The sequence below is a fragment of the Alexandromys fortis genome, unplaced genomic scaffold (genome assembly GCF_014885135.2).
Source record: "Alexandromys fortis isolate MF-2015 unplaced genomic scaffold, M_Fortis_MF-2015_v1.1 scaffold_3, whole genome shotgun sequence".
NCBI lineage: Eukaryota > Metazoa > Chordata > Mammalia > Rodentia > Cricetidae > Alexandromys > Alexandromys fortis.
This window is the reverse complement of record NW_026067909.1, coordinates 15548892-15563247: the sequence shown is the minus strand read 5'-3', so window position 1 is coordinate 15563247 and position 14356 is coordinate 15548892. Positions and strand designations below refer to the sequence as shown.

General features: G+C 54.1%; 2 protein-coding genes across 4 annotated transcripts; one reads left to right on the top strand and one right to left on the bottom strand.

Annotated features, from left to right (window-relative positions):
- Positions 1–6152: 6152 nt before the first annotated feature.
- CUNH11orf68 (chromosome unknown C11orf68 homolog) lies at positions 6153–8361 on the bottom strand. Of its 2 annotated transcripts, none has more exons than XM_050137630.1 (2): positions 8150–8312; positions 6153–7498 (listed from the first exon to the last, which is right to left on the bottom strand). In XM_050137630.1, exons 1-2 carry the CDS (start codon positions 8269–8271, stop codon positions 6742–6744), a joined length of 879 nt encoding a protein of 292 aa, XP_049993587.1. In that variant the 5' UTR covers positions 8272–8312; the 3' UTR covers positions 6153–6741. The 2 variants fall into 2 exon arrangements, with proteins under 2 accessions (XP_049993587.1, XP_049993588.1); XM_050137631.1 differs by having other exon boundaries at positions 6966–7513; positions 8151–8361.
- Positions 8362–8494: 133 nt separating this feature from the next.
- On the top strand, positions 8495–10685 carry Drap1 (DR1 associated protein 1). Of its 2 annotated transcripts, none has more exons than XM_050137633.1 (7): positions 8495–8758; positions 8998–9070; positions 9158–9251; positions 9518–9637; positions 9757–9850; positions 10049–10137; positions 10461–10685. In XM_050137633.1, the coding sequence occupies exons 1-7, from the start codon at positions 8717–8719 to the stop codon at positions 10564–10566; spliced, it is 618 nt and encodes a 205-aa protein (XP_049993590.1). In that variant the 5' UTR covers positions 8495–8716; the 3' UTR covers positions 10567–10685. The 2 variants fall into 2 exon arrangements, with proteins under 2 accessions (XP_049993590.1, XP_049993589.1); XM_050137632.1 differs by having other exon boundaries at positions 9736–9850.
- Positions 10686–14356: the final 3671 nt, after the last annotated feature.

The window sequence follows — 14356 nt, the reverse complement described above, 5'->3', positions numbered from 1 at the left end:
TGCTCATGTTTCTGTGGGTGTAGGTATGTGTATGCATATGTGCACGTGTATATATTTCTGTATGTGTCTGCATGTCTGTATGTGTGTATGTATGTCAGTGTGTGTGTGTACATTTCTGTGGTTCTCTGTGTGTATGGGTACATGTGTGTGTATCTCTATATGTGTCCGTGCACATATGTGTATGTCTGTGTCTGTGTGTGCACTTGATGCAGGAGGTGAGCATCAAGACAAAAAAGGGAAGCTCTGGGCACAGGATTGGGAGTTACTCAAAAGTCAAAGCTCTGGCAGGGCGATGGTGGCGCACGCCTTTAATCCCAGCACTCGGGAGGCAGAGGCAGGCAGATCTCTGTGAGTTCGAGACCAGCCTGGTCTACAGAGCTAGTGCCAGGACAGGCTCCAAAGCCACAAAGAAAGAAACCCTGTCTCGAAAAACCAAAAAAAAAAAAAAAAAAAAAAAAAAAGTCAAAGCTCTGGAGAGACTCTGAAGGGATCTTCAGAGGCTTCACTGCCCTCTCCTGGCCTCTGAAGAGCTGACCGATTTTCTGTGGCAGTCAGTTTTCTCTCCCTTTAGGGGCCGCAGAGGTGGAGCCAGAGTCTGACAGCTATCTTCCAGAGGCTCCAGCAGGCAGGCGTGGGGCCAGTGGTAGAAGACCCACAAAAACCAATCCAACTTCATCCCAAGGAGGCCTCTGACTCTAGGAGCTAGAGCTGCTCAGGGACTGGGGACAGAATGCCCTAACACCCCAGGGTACAAGACAGGATTGTACAGGCTGCCAGAGCATCCGTAGTTTTGACTTTGGCCAAAGATCCCCCCACTTTGGCTTTTCAAGACAGGGTTTCTCTGTGTAACAACCCTGGCTGTCCTGTAAGTAGCTCTATAGACCAGGCTGGCCTTGAACTCACAGAGATCTGCCTGCCTCTGACTCCCGAGTGCTGGGATTAAAGATGTGCACCACCACCGCCTGGTTTGGCCAAGTTTTTATTTTGTTTTGTTTGGAGACAGGGTCTCATGTAGCCCAGGTTGGCCTCAAACTTGCAGTGTAACTGAGGTTGAACTCAAACTCTTAACCTCTCTGCCTCTACTTCTCAGGCGCTAAGATAATAAACACGTACCGCCACACCTGGCTCAACTTTGACTAGTTTACTTAGCATCTTTTGGCTTGGGTTTTCTCATCAACAAAAGGAGTACAGTAAGGGGTGGAGCGAGTTGACACGGGGAAGGTGCCCAGTGTGTGCCCTTAAAGAGCAGGCCTCTACCCACATTGGCTCTTACGGTAAGCGTGGTTGCCTCACTTATAAAATACATAAGAAAAGACACCTGAGGTATCCTGTCCAGCCTTCATTCCAGTTGCAAGCTCTGCTTTCCTTTCCTGGAAAGCTGTCCCCACAAGCCTGCCATCCTGCCTGCATGGCCTTCTGCCTAACCTCAGGTTTACTGCATCCGCCGAGGAGGCCAGTGGACAAAGAAAACCTGGGTAGAAGGTTCCTCAGACTAGTGCCCTTAGTTTTACCTCTCAGTGCCTGGGGATGCACGTCACAGAAGTGGGGAGTTTCCCTCCTCAGTGAATCAGCTATGTGACCCAATTTTCATCCCTACCCAGGCCCCTCCCAGTCAGCAGGCGCGGGGCGCAGCTGGCGTACAGGAAAATCCCCCAAATCCTGCCAAAGCATCTTCCTATTCAGCTGTTTCTAGTACATCTCTGAATTCTGCCCCAGGTCCAGGCTGGAGTCCCAGAACATCTTCTTGTCTCTCTGTCCTCTGCCATACTTCTCAGTTTTCTTAAGGGAGCCGACATGGGCTTGTGCAAGTTTGGCCAGCCCCTACGCACCCGGGCGCCCCTGTACTCCCATGTAGGCAGGAGCTGACTAAGAAAGAGAAGCCATGCTGGCCCAGGTTTTGGGAAGCCCTTGGCTTGTCGGGGTGCCATCCTCCAGGTAGGTTGGAGTGAGCCTTCCTTTTCAGATAGGTTGTTCTTCCAGGACCTCAGCTTCTTGGTTAGTACTGGAAAGAATCTATTTGGGAGCAGGCTGTCTCCCAAGTGACTCTGAGAACCTCCCTGTGTGTATATCACAAGTTGATCCTCTGTCCCTTCAGGGTAATATTTCTTCCTGCAGCACCCCTGCCCTCAACAGCACTTTTTTGTTTGTTTGTTTTTTTCAAGACAGGGTTTCTCTGTAGCTTTGGAGCCTGTCCTGGAACTAGCTCTTGTAGACCATGCTGGCCTTGAACTCACAGACACCTGCCTGTCTCTGCCTCCGGAGTGCTGGGATCAAAGGCATGTGCCACCACCACCCAGCTTACAGCACTTTTATTAGGAAGACTTAACCATGTATCAGATGCCCTAGAGTTGAATGATTGGGGTTGAAATCATGGCTCTGCTGTCTAATTGCTCTGCAACCTTGAGACAATTAATCGGAATTCTCTGAGTCTCAGTTTCCCCTTCTGCAGAATGTAATAACAACAGAGCTAGAAGCTGGAGAGATGACATACAGGAGTTAAGCACTGGTTACTCTTCCAGAAGACCCAGGTTTGATTCCAAGCATCCACATGGTAGATCACAACCATCTGTAACTCCAGTGTCAGGGGATCCAACATCATCTTCTGGCCTCCCTGGGTACCATGAACACATGTGGAACACAGACATATACACAGGCACAACACTCACATACATAAAATAACTGTTAAAATACAAGAGCTAAATGGAGCATAGGTGAGATAATGTAGGTAAACACCGAAACCAGTGTCAGGCTCTTGTGAACAGTCTGAGGAAACTGAGGCCCGCAGACCAAGGATGGCTCTCAAGCACGTTATTTGTGCCTGAGAACATGGGAGACAGAAGCAGGCAGATCTCTGAGTTCAAGGCCAGCCTGGTCTACAGAGTGAGTTGCAGGACAGCCAGGGCTACACAGAGAAACCCTGTTTTGAATCCCTTCCTCAAAAAGCACATTGTCTGGAGCTTACACCAGGCTTGATGCTGAGCTGGGGCTTTAGATGCCCCGAGAATAAACCACAGTTGCTGTCCTAGAGTCCCCATAGAGAGCCACAAGTAGAGCACTGTTAGGGAGCTGGGCCTGAGATGCCGCCATTGCTAGGAGAGCTGGTGTCAGGCGTGCGAACAGAGGCTACCCATCAACAAAGGCACCAAAGTGGGAAAGGTCGAAATGTGGGGGAAAATGTCATATTCTAAAGCAAAATGAACAGAGTGGAGAGATAAAAGAGGAGGGACTCACAGGAGCTGGATCTGAGGCAATCACTTCTTCCATCTAACCCTCTGGAGAGGGTTATTCGGGGCTGGAAGCTCAAATGTAGGTGCTGCCCCTGCCTTAGTCTGGGACTGTGGTTTGGGGACCAGCAGGAGACAGCTATCAACCAGGTGATTGCTGATTCTGGGATCAGTACCACAAGGCAGGTGTTCAAGCCGGAGGAAGGCCTGAGGCCCCCTGCTCCATGCCAGGGTGGTAGAGGATGTGCCAGCTGGCTTCAGTGGGGTGCAGAGACAGACAGCTGTTGGGGATCTGTTCAGTGCCAGCCCAGGGGAGCAGACCTTGTTCCTCGTAGCTGTAGAGACCACAGAAGGCCTTTCAGTAGGACAAAAGTGTGAGCATCTCTACAGAGGGATCTGTAGACTGGGCTGGGGGGCAGGGCAGAGGAGGAGGTGGAGAGTGGAGGGCCGAGTTAGTGGGTATTGTCATGGTTTCGGAGACAACGAGGAAGGGCAAGGGGCCTGGCAAGTGGCCAGGCAGGGCCATAGAGATGGAGAAGAGGGATGTGTCAGGCTTTGTACAGGAAGAAAACCTGGGCTGTCCATACCATGAGGACATCTTTGTGAGAACACAAGACTCTGCCAGGATGCCACTCCCCTGCCTAGGGAAAGTTGGCCCACTTTTGTCAAGTTCAAAGCATCGACAGGCAGGCGGGCAGGGCAGGGCACCTGGCTCTGACTCTGAGCTCGGGGGACTTCCCAGGTTTGGGCTGAGGTGGACTCAGTCCTGGAGAAACTCAGGGTAGGGAGGAAGCTGGGGAGGGGGTTAAGCCAGCGTCTCGTGACTCAGCCACTTCCACCCAGTCAGCCCAGTGGCATCTTCCGCTCCCCTGCTCCAAATTCCAACCTGGTGAGGCTGCTGGAGGCTGAGTCAGCGCTGGCACGGCACGAGAGCAACATCTCAAGGGGCTCTCTGCCAATGCCCCTAACCCCCAACCAAGGCCAGGCCAGATGAGACAGGACAGTGCAGAAGTCAGGACCTGAGGCTGCAGCAGCCACACAGCAGAGGATGGCCAGGTCATATGAGTGCCTATGCTCTGTGGGTTATAAGGTCTCTCCGGGTCAAGAACCACCCTCCAAGAAGGGAGGGATCAGAGGCAAGTCCCAGCTCTGCTCTCACTGAATCACCCTGCATTATCTTTTCTCCCACTGGCCTCAATTCTCCCCTTCTCCCCCCCCCCCCCCCCCCCCCCCCCCCCCCCCCCCCATAGAGTCTTGAAGCTCTGGCTGTCCTGGAACTCGCTATATAACACCAGGTTGTCCTCTAACTCCCAGAGATCTGCCTGCCTCTGCCTCCTGAGTGCTAGAATTAAAGGTGCGTACCACCACATTTGGTGGCAATTGCTTGACAACAGGACTGGGCTAGCATCTCCTTAATGAGGTCACAAGTGTTGAGCGCTACACATGGAAGTGCTTTGTAAACTATTCAGTGGCCTCTGGATAGGGTGGCAGAAGTGAATGCCATGCCAGGGCTTCTGGAGACACCACCCATGGATATTCAGGCTGTTCACTGGCTAGGATGCTCCAGTGTGACTATCTTGGAACTACAGGGACAGAATGCTTTCATGCGAGTCCTGAGGCATGCACATGGTGGTTCAGACCTGCAATCCTGGCACTCCAGAAGCTGTCAGGAGGACCAGAACTGAGACCAGATTGTGCTACACTACTGTTTCAAAAAGGAGAAAACTGTGAGGGCAGAGGGCCTGTGGGTGTAGCTCAGTTGGCAAAATGCCTAGCAGGCGCTAAACCCTGGGTTTAATTTTGGTCACTGCATAAACCTGGGAAGCACTAAACTGGATGTGATGGTGCACACCTGTAATCCAACACGCCCAGCAATCCGGTACAGGCAGAGGATCATAAGCTCAAGATGAGTGTGGCCTTTAATCCCAGCACGTGGCAAGTGGGCAGCCGCAGTCCAAGGCCAACTTGGTCCATGCAGCCAGAGCCACATAATAAAATCCTGTTTTTAAAAACAAAAAGTCTGAACTGAGGTGGCTTAGTAGATAAAGGTACTCGCCTGACCAGAGTCGGATTCTTGGGACCCAACCCGTGGAGGGAGAACTGACTTCTCCAAGTTGTTCTCTGACCTTCATATGTGTACATGAGACAAACTAGCCTCTGCACCCCATAAAAAAGTAATTTTATATTGTATTGGTTCCAATATGTTGTAAAGATTTTTCTGTTTTGCCTGTATTGTTCTGTTTTGTCTCTAACCTATGTGTGCAATGCCTGTAGAGGCCAGAAGAGGGCATCTTATCCCCTGCAACTGAGTAGTTAAGAGGCCACCTGGCCGCCACCTCAGGAATGCTGGGGGATTAAACCTACCATCCTCTGCAAGAATTATTAGTGCCCTTAAGTGCTGATCCAAGTCCCAGCCTCTTTAACTCCCCTCCCCACCCCTGAACTCAGAGATCCACCTGCCTCTGCTCTCGAGTGCTAAGATTAAAGCATGTCTACCATGAATATAATTTTTTAAAAACCTAAAAGCAGGGGTGGTGGGGGAGGTAGTACAGGCCTTTAAACCCAGCACTTTGGGAGGCAGAGCCAAATGGATTTCTTTGAGTTCCAGGCCAGCCAGGGCTACATAGTGAGCCCTTGTCTCAATAAAATTTAAGTCTAAAACAAATACACCTTAGGTCAAAGAGTAGTCCCTTGGGCCTTCCTGGAAAGACTAAGAAACTGATTCTGATCCATGGGTGCAGAGGGAGTTAACTTTGTGGAAGTTCTCGAAAATGAAGCCTAGCCTCAGAAGTGACAAGCCATATTCATTGCTAAGTGAGGAAGAAAACATCGGCCTGGTCAGGTCAGAGTTGCCTCTTCGGGCCCTGCCCTTCCTCAAGAGCCAAAGCAGGTAACCACCAGGACAGTATTTTTAAAAAACACTCAAGACACGGACCCAAGCTGGGTTTTATTGAAATGCCAGGAGCAGGCACATGTAGTCAGGGAAGGGACGTTGGTGATGCAGGCTATGAGTTTGCAGGGAGGAGCAGGCCTACATCCATGACCCTGCATCCGCTCTTGGCCAGAACATATATGGGCCCCACAACATGCTCAGTCCTGTAGGAGCCCTGCCACCTGGGCTGTGATGGCTCCAAGGGCAGGGACTGGAAGCACTAAGTTTGCTCCCTTACGAGGGAGCAAAGAAAAGGAAGATGCAGGGTGAGTCTAGTAGGGGACAGAGGTGGCCAGGGCAGGCTTCTTGAGTATCTGCACCCAAGTTGTGGTCCTGGGCAGTGGCGGGGAGCAGCATCAAAGAGGGCAGCTGAGGGCCCGGCCCTCGGGGAGCCAAAGCCCCCAGCCTGTGGGGGCTGGAGTCAACCCGGCACAGAGAGAAGTTCAAAGGGACTGAGTACAGGCAGTTCCCAAGTCAATTAGTCCTCAGAGCTAGGGAGCGTGGCCTTCTTGGGACAAGGAAGAGAAAAAAGAAGGATCCATCCCCCGCAGGGGAGCAAAAGGTGGTCTTGCCCACTAGGCCCCACTAGGTCAGTTCTACATTGTTGGCACGGTCCAACACTCGAGAGCCACGAGCATTGCCTCCAAGCTGGAAACGGCTCTCATAGAGAGTGGGGCAGAGGTGCCAGCGATTGGCTCGGTAGATGCCCAGGTAGGTGTAGACATCAGGTTTGTAAGTGAGCAAGCACTTAACGCCTGCAGCACGGATGGCAGAATCTGCCTCCAGCACACCCAAGCGGTCCGTGAAGTCGTCCGTGTAAACACAGATGACCTGGCGCCCACCCTCCTTGGCCCGTGGGCTCACCTTGGCCACCTGAAGACGGCCCTCAACTACAGCCCTGGCAATGCCAGCCCAGGCATGGTCCAGCTTGAAGCCAGGTGCCAGGTGAATCAGCCACTTGCCAGAGAGCACGCGGTGGGTGATGGCCAGCTGGCGCAGGGTACCTGGTGTGATGGGCCGCCCACTGGTCTGCAGAGCCTCCCAGGCTGCCTGCAGCCCTTGGACATCCCCTGAATTGGGGGTGTAACCCTGCCCATAGGCTGCAATCCAGCCCACAGGTTCAGAGTTGGGTGAACCTGGGTCCCCATAGCGAGTAACTTGAGATGGTGGGTACTTGGCCAGCCAGGCATCCAGCTCTGAGGCAGGTGTAGTACGGGAATCAAATACCAGCCAGGGATCCATGTCGGCTGCCATGGCCTCTGCAGCCAGGTGCTCAGCAGTGAAGCCATCTTCTCGGCCACCTGGAGAGTCCTCCTCTTCCAGCTCCTCGTTTGGTTCCATCCTGTTGTGAGGGAACAGAGTCAGGGGAGGTTTGAGAAAGTAACCACAAAGTGCTGGATCCTCTAGGATGCCAGGCACTGGCTAAACTGTGTGGCCTTGGGCAAGACTTAATGTCTGTCTGTGCCTCAGTTGCTTCATCTTTACAATGGGAAACAACTGATCCTGCCTAGATTTGTCTCTAAAATAAAATGCCGGAGGTGGAGTCGCTATTGTTAGTACTTTCACTTACAAACAAGGAAACTGAAACTGAGAAAAGGGACTCGCCCAAGGTCACGTCTGTAGGGGTGGAACAGCTGTGGCGTGTGAGCTGGCACGGGACTTCCTGCACCTCTGGCCTGGAGACCCGCAGGCAGCAGGGCGCTGCGATTTCAGGGATGTAGGCACCACAGTCGGCCAACCCTAGAGGTGGCTGTGGAGGGTTGGGCCTCCCGGCCAGCTATCTATGGCACACTCAAAGACCGAAACACGGAGGCCTGGAGAGGGTAGCGGCCCACCTGGGGTCAAAGGGCGGCGTCAGATTCGAACCCGCTCGGGACGGAGCCTGCCTGCGGGAGGGCCCGGCTCCGGTCCTACCACACCCGCCGCCATTAGTGCCCACAGCCTCAGGGTTGCCCCCGCCCCGGGGCTGCCCCTCTCGCCGCCCCGCAGTCACCTCCGGCCTTCGCTCCGTTCCGCGCCAACCCAACTTCGGGCCCGGCTCCGTTCCTGCCCGGGGTCTGCGCCGCCACCCCCGCCGCGCCCCGCCCCTGCCACGGCCGCCGCCGCCGCCGCCATCTTAGGGTCCCGCCACCTCAACAACAACTTTATAGACAAACGCAGTCACAGGGCGGGGCCAGAGGCGGAACCGGCCGACTGGGGGCGGGGGCTCCAGGGGAAGGGGCGGGACGCGTTCAGGGGCGGGGCCAGCTCGAGATTCCTGGGCGGAGCCGGCCTGCGTGGGGCGGAGCTAACGTTCGTACTTCTACCTTGGGGGGCGGGTGGGAGTGGCCGGCGATCCCTGAGAAGGATTCGCACCGCCCCGGAGGCTCCAAAAGCAAAGCACCGCGGTTTGGGGCGCTGCTTGTCGACTGGCGGCGCTAGGACCCTGCGGACAGCGGCGGGGGCGGAGCAGGCGGCAGCAGGACCCGGGGGAACCGCGGCGGGCCGGCGGCGAACAGGCCCGGAGCCGGGAGGCTGCGGGCGGCGGCGCTGGGCCCGGCTCGGCGAGAGAGGCCCCGAGATGCCAAGCAAGAAGAAGAAGTACAACGCGCGGTTTCCGCCGGTGAGCACGTGGCCGAGCTGGGCCTCGGCAGGTTGGACTCCCGGGAGGCTCGGGCCCAGGTCCTGCCGTGGGGGGGCGGGTGCCTTTAGGTGTTCGCGGCCTGACGCCCCGCCCCCTTCCATGCCCTACACTGGCTCGGTGCCTCCCGCCCCTTCTCTCGGGGTACCCCTTGGCTGCCCCCAGCCCTCCTGCAGGGTCGCAGGCCACGGCGTCCGAGCTCTGTCCCCTTCCTTCGGCAGGCGCGGATCAAGAAGATCATGCAGACGGACGAAGAGATTGGGAAGGTGGCGGCAGCTGTGCCTGTCATCATCTGTATCCTGCTAGGGGCTGGCTGGGCTGAGGGGCGTGGGGCGGGACTTTGGCACTCCCCTTTCTCGGATTCTCCTTGACGCCCCTCAGCCCGGGCGCTTGAGCTCTTCCTGGAGTCCTTGTTGAAGAAGGCTTGCCAGGTGACCCAGTCTCGAAATGCCAAAACCATGACCACGTCCCACCTGTGAGTGGCCGCAGAGCTGGGAAGGGCTTCTGAGGAGGCCGTGTCCCTATGGGGGAGTGGTGCTAGGCTGAGGGAGTTTGAGCCAGTTTGGTGGGTTTGGACTGCTGTAGGAGGGATTAGGTGTTCCAGGTGGAGGGCATAACCGGAGCCAAGCTCGCCAGACCGGGTGTCAGTGGGGAGGGGTGCCGTGACATGAAAAGCTATCCTTCGGGTCCCACCTAAGTGTTTGGGGTCCGTTTGGACGCCTTCCTCTCCCACTTCTTCAGGAAACAGTGCATTGAGCTGGAGCAGCAGTTTGACTTCTTGAAAGACTTGGTGGCATCCGTGCCCGACATGCAGGGAGATGGGGAAGACAACCACATGGATGGGGACAAGGGTCCTCGAAGGTGGGTAGCCAAGACCAAGTATATAGGTGGGAAAGGCCAAGGCCACAGGGTTGGGGGTGGCTGGGGGGTGAACCAGGAGGAGAGAGTCCTCTGGGCAGATGGACTGTACCTTCCCGAAGGGGCCGGAAACCAGGCAGCAGTGGCAGGAAGAATGGAGGCACTGGAAGCAAAGGCAAAGACAAGAAGCTGTCTGGGACAGACTCGGAACAGGAGGTGAGTGAGGGGGATTGTGGGAAAGGCAGCCTGTGCTAGGCAAAGCTGGCTGAGGCTTGCTCTTCTCTACAACCCCTGGTACCCCTGTCTGCATGTCTAAATCCTCATAGACCTATCTGCTGCTCTCCCAGGGGTCTGGGCTCCCCAGTGATGGCCCAGGCCTCCTCTCGTTAACCCTGACCCCTGCTGTCCTCACAGGATGAGTCTGAGGATACAGACACTGATGGAGAAGAAGAGGCACCACAGCCTCCGCCCCAAGCCAGTCACCCCCCTGCCCACTTTCAGAGGTAAGCAACCCCAGGGACACCAGCAGGAGGCAATGCCAAACTCCTCAGCGACCGGTTTATTTTCCTAGCCACTTGGTGTGGTGGTGGTTGGTGGCGGTGGTGGTGGTTGGTGGCAGTGGCTGACTTAGGGAGTGGGGCGGGGGTGGAAACAAACACAGAGTCTGTTATGAGATGGTCTTGTTCCTACCATCCTTGGGAGAGAACCTGGATAGTGCTCTTCACTGGGCCCTTCTCTCCTGGGGGGCTGGAGGATGGTGGAAGGCCTTGTGGGTTGTGTGCAGTACAGTAGCGTGCCCTGATTTCTTCCATTTTCTGTCCCACAGCCCTCCAACCCCCTTCATGCCCTTCACCTCTCCTCTGCCTTTGCCCCCAGCGCCCCCTGGCCCCTCAGCACCTGATGCAGAGGATGAAGAAGACTATGACTCTTAGCGCTCACTGCCCTGACCCCAGGCTATATGCCCCCTTTTAGTTAGTATTAGCTGCTCTGGGGAGAAAAGAAAGATGGAATTGTTGTTAAATTTATTAAATACATTTATTAAAAAAAGGAAGAGGATTCTGGTTTCTTTTCAGCTTGTGTCCAGGGATTTGTGGCTGCATTATTTATTCTCTATAGCTTTGAAGCCTGTCCTGGAACTAGCTCTTGTAGACCAGGCTGGCCTTGAACTCATGGAGATTCACCTGTCTCTGCCTCCCGAGTGCTGGTATTAAAGGTGTGCGTCACCACCACCCAGCTGTGGCTGCATTTTTATTGCCCCCCTACTTACCTCCCCACGTGGGGGCAGGCGGGGACAGTGGTGGGCCAGCCAGTGACTTAGTAAAAGGGGGGGGGCACTAAAGAAAGGAAGGGGTCTAAGGACCAAGCGACACATGCTGAGACAGCTGAAGGTTAACTCCTCATGTGCTGTGGACCCTTCTCAGCTGCTGAGAAGGGACAGATGGGACCAGGACTGAGATTGGGCCTTAAACGGTGGTGCTCTGCAAGTAGATGAGATAGCTAGCCGAGGGCCTGTGGAGCAGCTTCAGTGCCAAAGGCAAGAGCTGCAATGGTGAGGAAAGCGGGAGGTAGTGGCCACTTGGGGTTCCGAAGCCTAGTAAGCCTAGAGGGAGATGGTAGGTCCATCTACTAACAAGCTTCTTCCTGATGGAGACATTCAGGGGACCTTGGGGACATGCTGGGCGTGTGGGTGAGGTTGCTGGTGGCTGCAGAGGAGACTCAGGCCTGTTTGACCGTAGGCTTGAAGACAGGCTGCAGAGGGTATTGGTAAGCACCTCTTCTAGCTTTCTTTAGCTCTTTGGCAAGGGCAGGGACCCTTTTCCAGCTGAAGGACACAGGAGGAAAAGAGAAGATTTCGCTTGAAGATCTCAATTTTGGCTGTGCTGAATTTGGGGTGCTCTTGAGGTCACTGAAAAAAGGATGAGTTGGCCATGTTATGGATGCCTAGAGACAGGTGTATGAACTTGGAAGACCACCAGACACAAAAGCTGCCACACGGAGCTATCCAGATGGTCTGGTAGAAGGGAGAGGACAGATGCCAAATGTTTAGACAAGGAAGTATCCCAAAGAGGAGCACCTCTGCACACTGCCTCAGTAGTTAGAGCTGAGGCCATGCTGGGGCTCAGAAGGGACTAAAGGAATGCGGGGTATGTTTGCTGCTGCTTTGTAAAATTTATATCATGCGTAAGGGTGTTTTGCCTGAATTGTGCACTACATATGTGTGCTGGTGTGAACAGAGGCCAGAAGAGGGCATTGAATCCCCCAGAACTAGTTATAGGTGGTTGCCAGCCACCTTGTGGGTCCTGGGAGTCTGAACCCTGGTCATTTGGAAGAGCATGCTAAGCCATGTCTCCAGCCCTCCGCTTTTATTTTTTATTTATTTAGGTTTTTCGAGGCAGGGTTTCTCTGTAGCTTTGGAGCCTGTCCTGGAACTAGCTTTAGTAGACCAAGCTGGCCTTGAACTCACTGAGATCTGCCTGCCTCTGCTTCCCGAGTGCTGGGATTAAAGGCGTGCACCACCACCGCCGGGCCTAGTCCTCTGCTTTTTAAGATGGCAAAAGGTTTGGAGTAGGATGAGAGGCATTTGCCTAACGCTCACAAAGCCCTGGGTTAGATCCCCAACACTATATATATATATACATATATATATATATATATTTTAAATTGACAGAACCTTAGGTTTCCAGAGAGGAAGGGGCACAGGACAGGATGGGGGAATAGCAGAACCTGAGGGAGAGAGGGTAGGGATGGGGTTTTGAGGGAGCATGAAGAGCCAGTAGCTTAATGGAGACTGCACTGTGAAGTGGGAGGCAAAGTCACCTGTGCCGTGTGAGAAGACAGGCTAGGGCAGGGTTTAAGAGGGAGGACTTGACGACAGTGGATGGGTGCTGTCTGTCTTTCCTCCACTCCCAGTTTGGTTATAATGCTCCTGTAACTCCTCCACCCAACCTGAGGTGTAGGCAGCTGAGCCCACTTCTGGGACTGAATGGGCATGGTGCAGCCTGGTCAGTCAATGCAACACTCTGGGTATGGTGACGGCTGTAGACCTGGCCCTGACCCCCAGCACCTGAGCTGCTGATGCTGCTGGGAGCTGCTGGGAACTACTTTGCCCGCTCCTAGGGTTGAGAACGAGAGCAGCAGAGACGCTGGGCCCGAGGACATTGGAACACCTCAGTCCCATCAGGGGCCTGCCATGCCCACATTTCCCAGGCACATAAACCAGGAGGTCTCCTCCCACTCCACCCACACCTGGGGAGCATGAGGAGTGAAGAGGGTGTGGGTCATAGGAACACTGATTTTTAGCTGCAGATGGGGACAGACCCAGGGAAGGTAAACACACAGGACACCATAGCAAAGGCCATGCCTAGCAGAAGCAAGAGTGGAGTTAGCAGACCCTGAGAGCCTGTCAAGTAGAATCCATCAAAGCAGAGGATTCTGGGGCTGGTGAGATGGTTCAGCACTTAAGAGCACGGACACTCTTGTCAAGGACCCTGGTTTGGTTCCCAGAACCCACATGGAGGCTCACAGCCATCTGTAACTTTGGTTCTAGGAGACCCAATGCCCTCCAGCAACACAACACACATGTTCATACATTCATGCAGGCAAACATACACATAAAATAAAAATGTTAAAGTAAGTGGGTTCTGGGGCCAAGTGTGGTGGCACCTATAATCCCAGTAGAGGCGGGAGGATCTCAAGTTTGAGGCTGGCCTGGGCAGCATAGTGCAACTCTTGTCTCCCAAGAGCTCAGGGTTCATAGGATGAGAAGTTAGGGAAACCAGGGTGCTGGAAAACCCTTGCTTCTAGACAGAAGACCTGGGGAAGCACAGGAGCCTGTGACCGTGCCTGCAAGTTCTCCTGCCCCTTTGTTCTGGGACTGGCAGCTCACCTTTAGGTCGGGAGCTGGAGCCTGTGCAGCTGGGCCCTGGGCTCACCTGCACTCACTTGTCTTCCACAAGCTCTGCAGTGCCTCTGCCCTGATTTTCCTCCTGCGTTTGGCGCTCATCTGCTGGCTGTGTTGTGTGTACTACACACGTTTACCTGTATTGGGAGCTCACCTGTGCTAGCTGTGTGTACTACACATGTTTACCTGTATTTGGAGGAATTATTTAACAGCCACAAATCTAGAGTTTGTCTCTTGTTCACCTAAGGTTCACGGTGGGCTTTACCTGGTCTTTAATAACTTTAGGGCCTTGGCCCTACGGCTCCACCATCCTCAGTACTTTGAAGGTCACTGGAACAGGGAAGTTCAGAGCCCCTGGAAGGTTTGAGTCTTGAGAGGGTCTCACTATGTAGCTCTGATTGGTCTAGAATTAAATTTGTAGACCAGGCTGACCTGGCCTTGGTGGGATTAAACTTTTCTTTTTTGAGACAAGGTCTTTATACATAGCCCCAACTAGTCTGATAGAAGCTTGGTAGCCCAGGCCTGAGCTCATAGTAACAATCCTGCCCAAGCTCTCCAGCAATGGGAGCACAGGTATGATCGTCCACTCCTGGGTAAAGTTGGGACACAGAGCCGGATGGTGGTGGCACATTCGGGAGGCAGAGGCAGGCGGATCTCTGTGAGTTCCAGGCCAGCCTGGCCTATAAGAGCTAGTTCCAGGACAGGCTCCAAAGCTACAGAGAAACCCTGTCTCAAAAAAAAAAAAAAAAAAAAAGTGTTGGGACACAAAGTCTACTTAACCTAGGTGACCATCAGCTTTTTTTTTTTTTTTTTTTTTTTTT

Bases quoted from the DNA above. Each gene is read 5' to 3' on its own strand.
- CUNH11orf68 (XM_050137630.1), bottom strand. From the start codon at position 8,271: ATGGCGGCGGCGGCGGCGGCCGTGGCAGGGGCGGGGCGCGGCGGGGGT. The intron at 7,499-8,149 runs GTGACTGCGGGG...CCCTCACAACAG, and splicing joins GAACGGAGCGAAGGCCGGAG to GATGGAACCAAACGAGGAGC.
- Drap1 (XM_050137632.1), top strand. From the start codon at position 8,717: ATGCCAAGCAAGAAGAAGAAGTACAACGCGCGGTTTCCGCCG. The intron at 9,638-9,735 runs GTGGGTAGCCAA...TCCTCTGGGCAG, and splicing joins GGGGACAAGGGTCCTCGAAG to ATGGACTGTACCTTCCCGAA. The intron at 10,138-10,460 runs GTAAGCAACCCC...TCTGTCCCACAG, and splicing joins CCCCCTGCCCACTTTCAGAG to CCCTCCAACCCCCTTCATGC.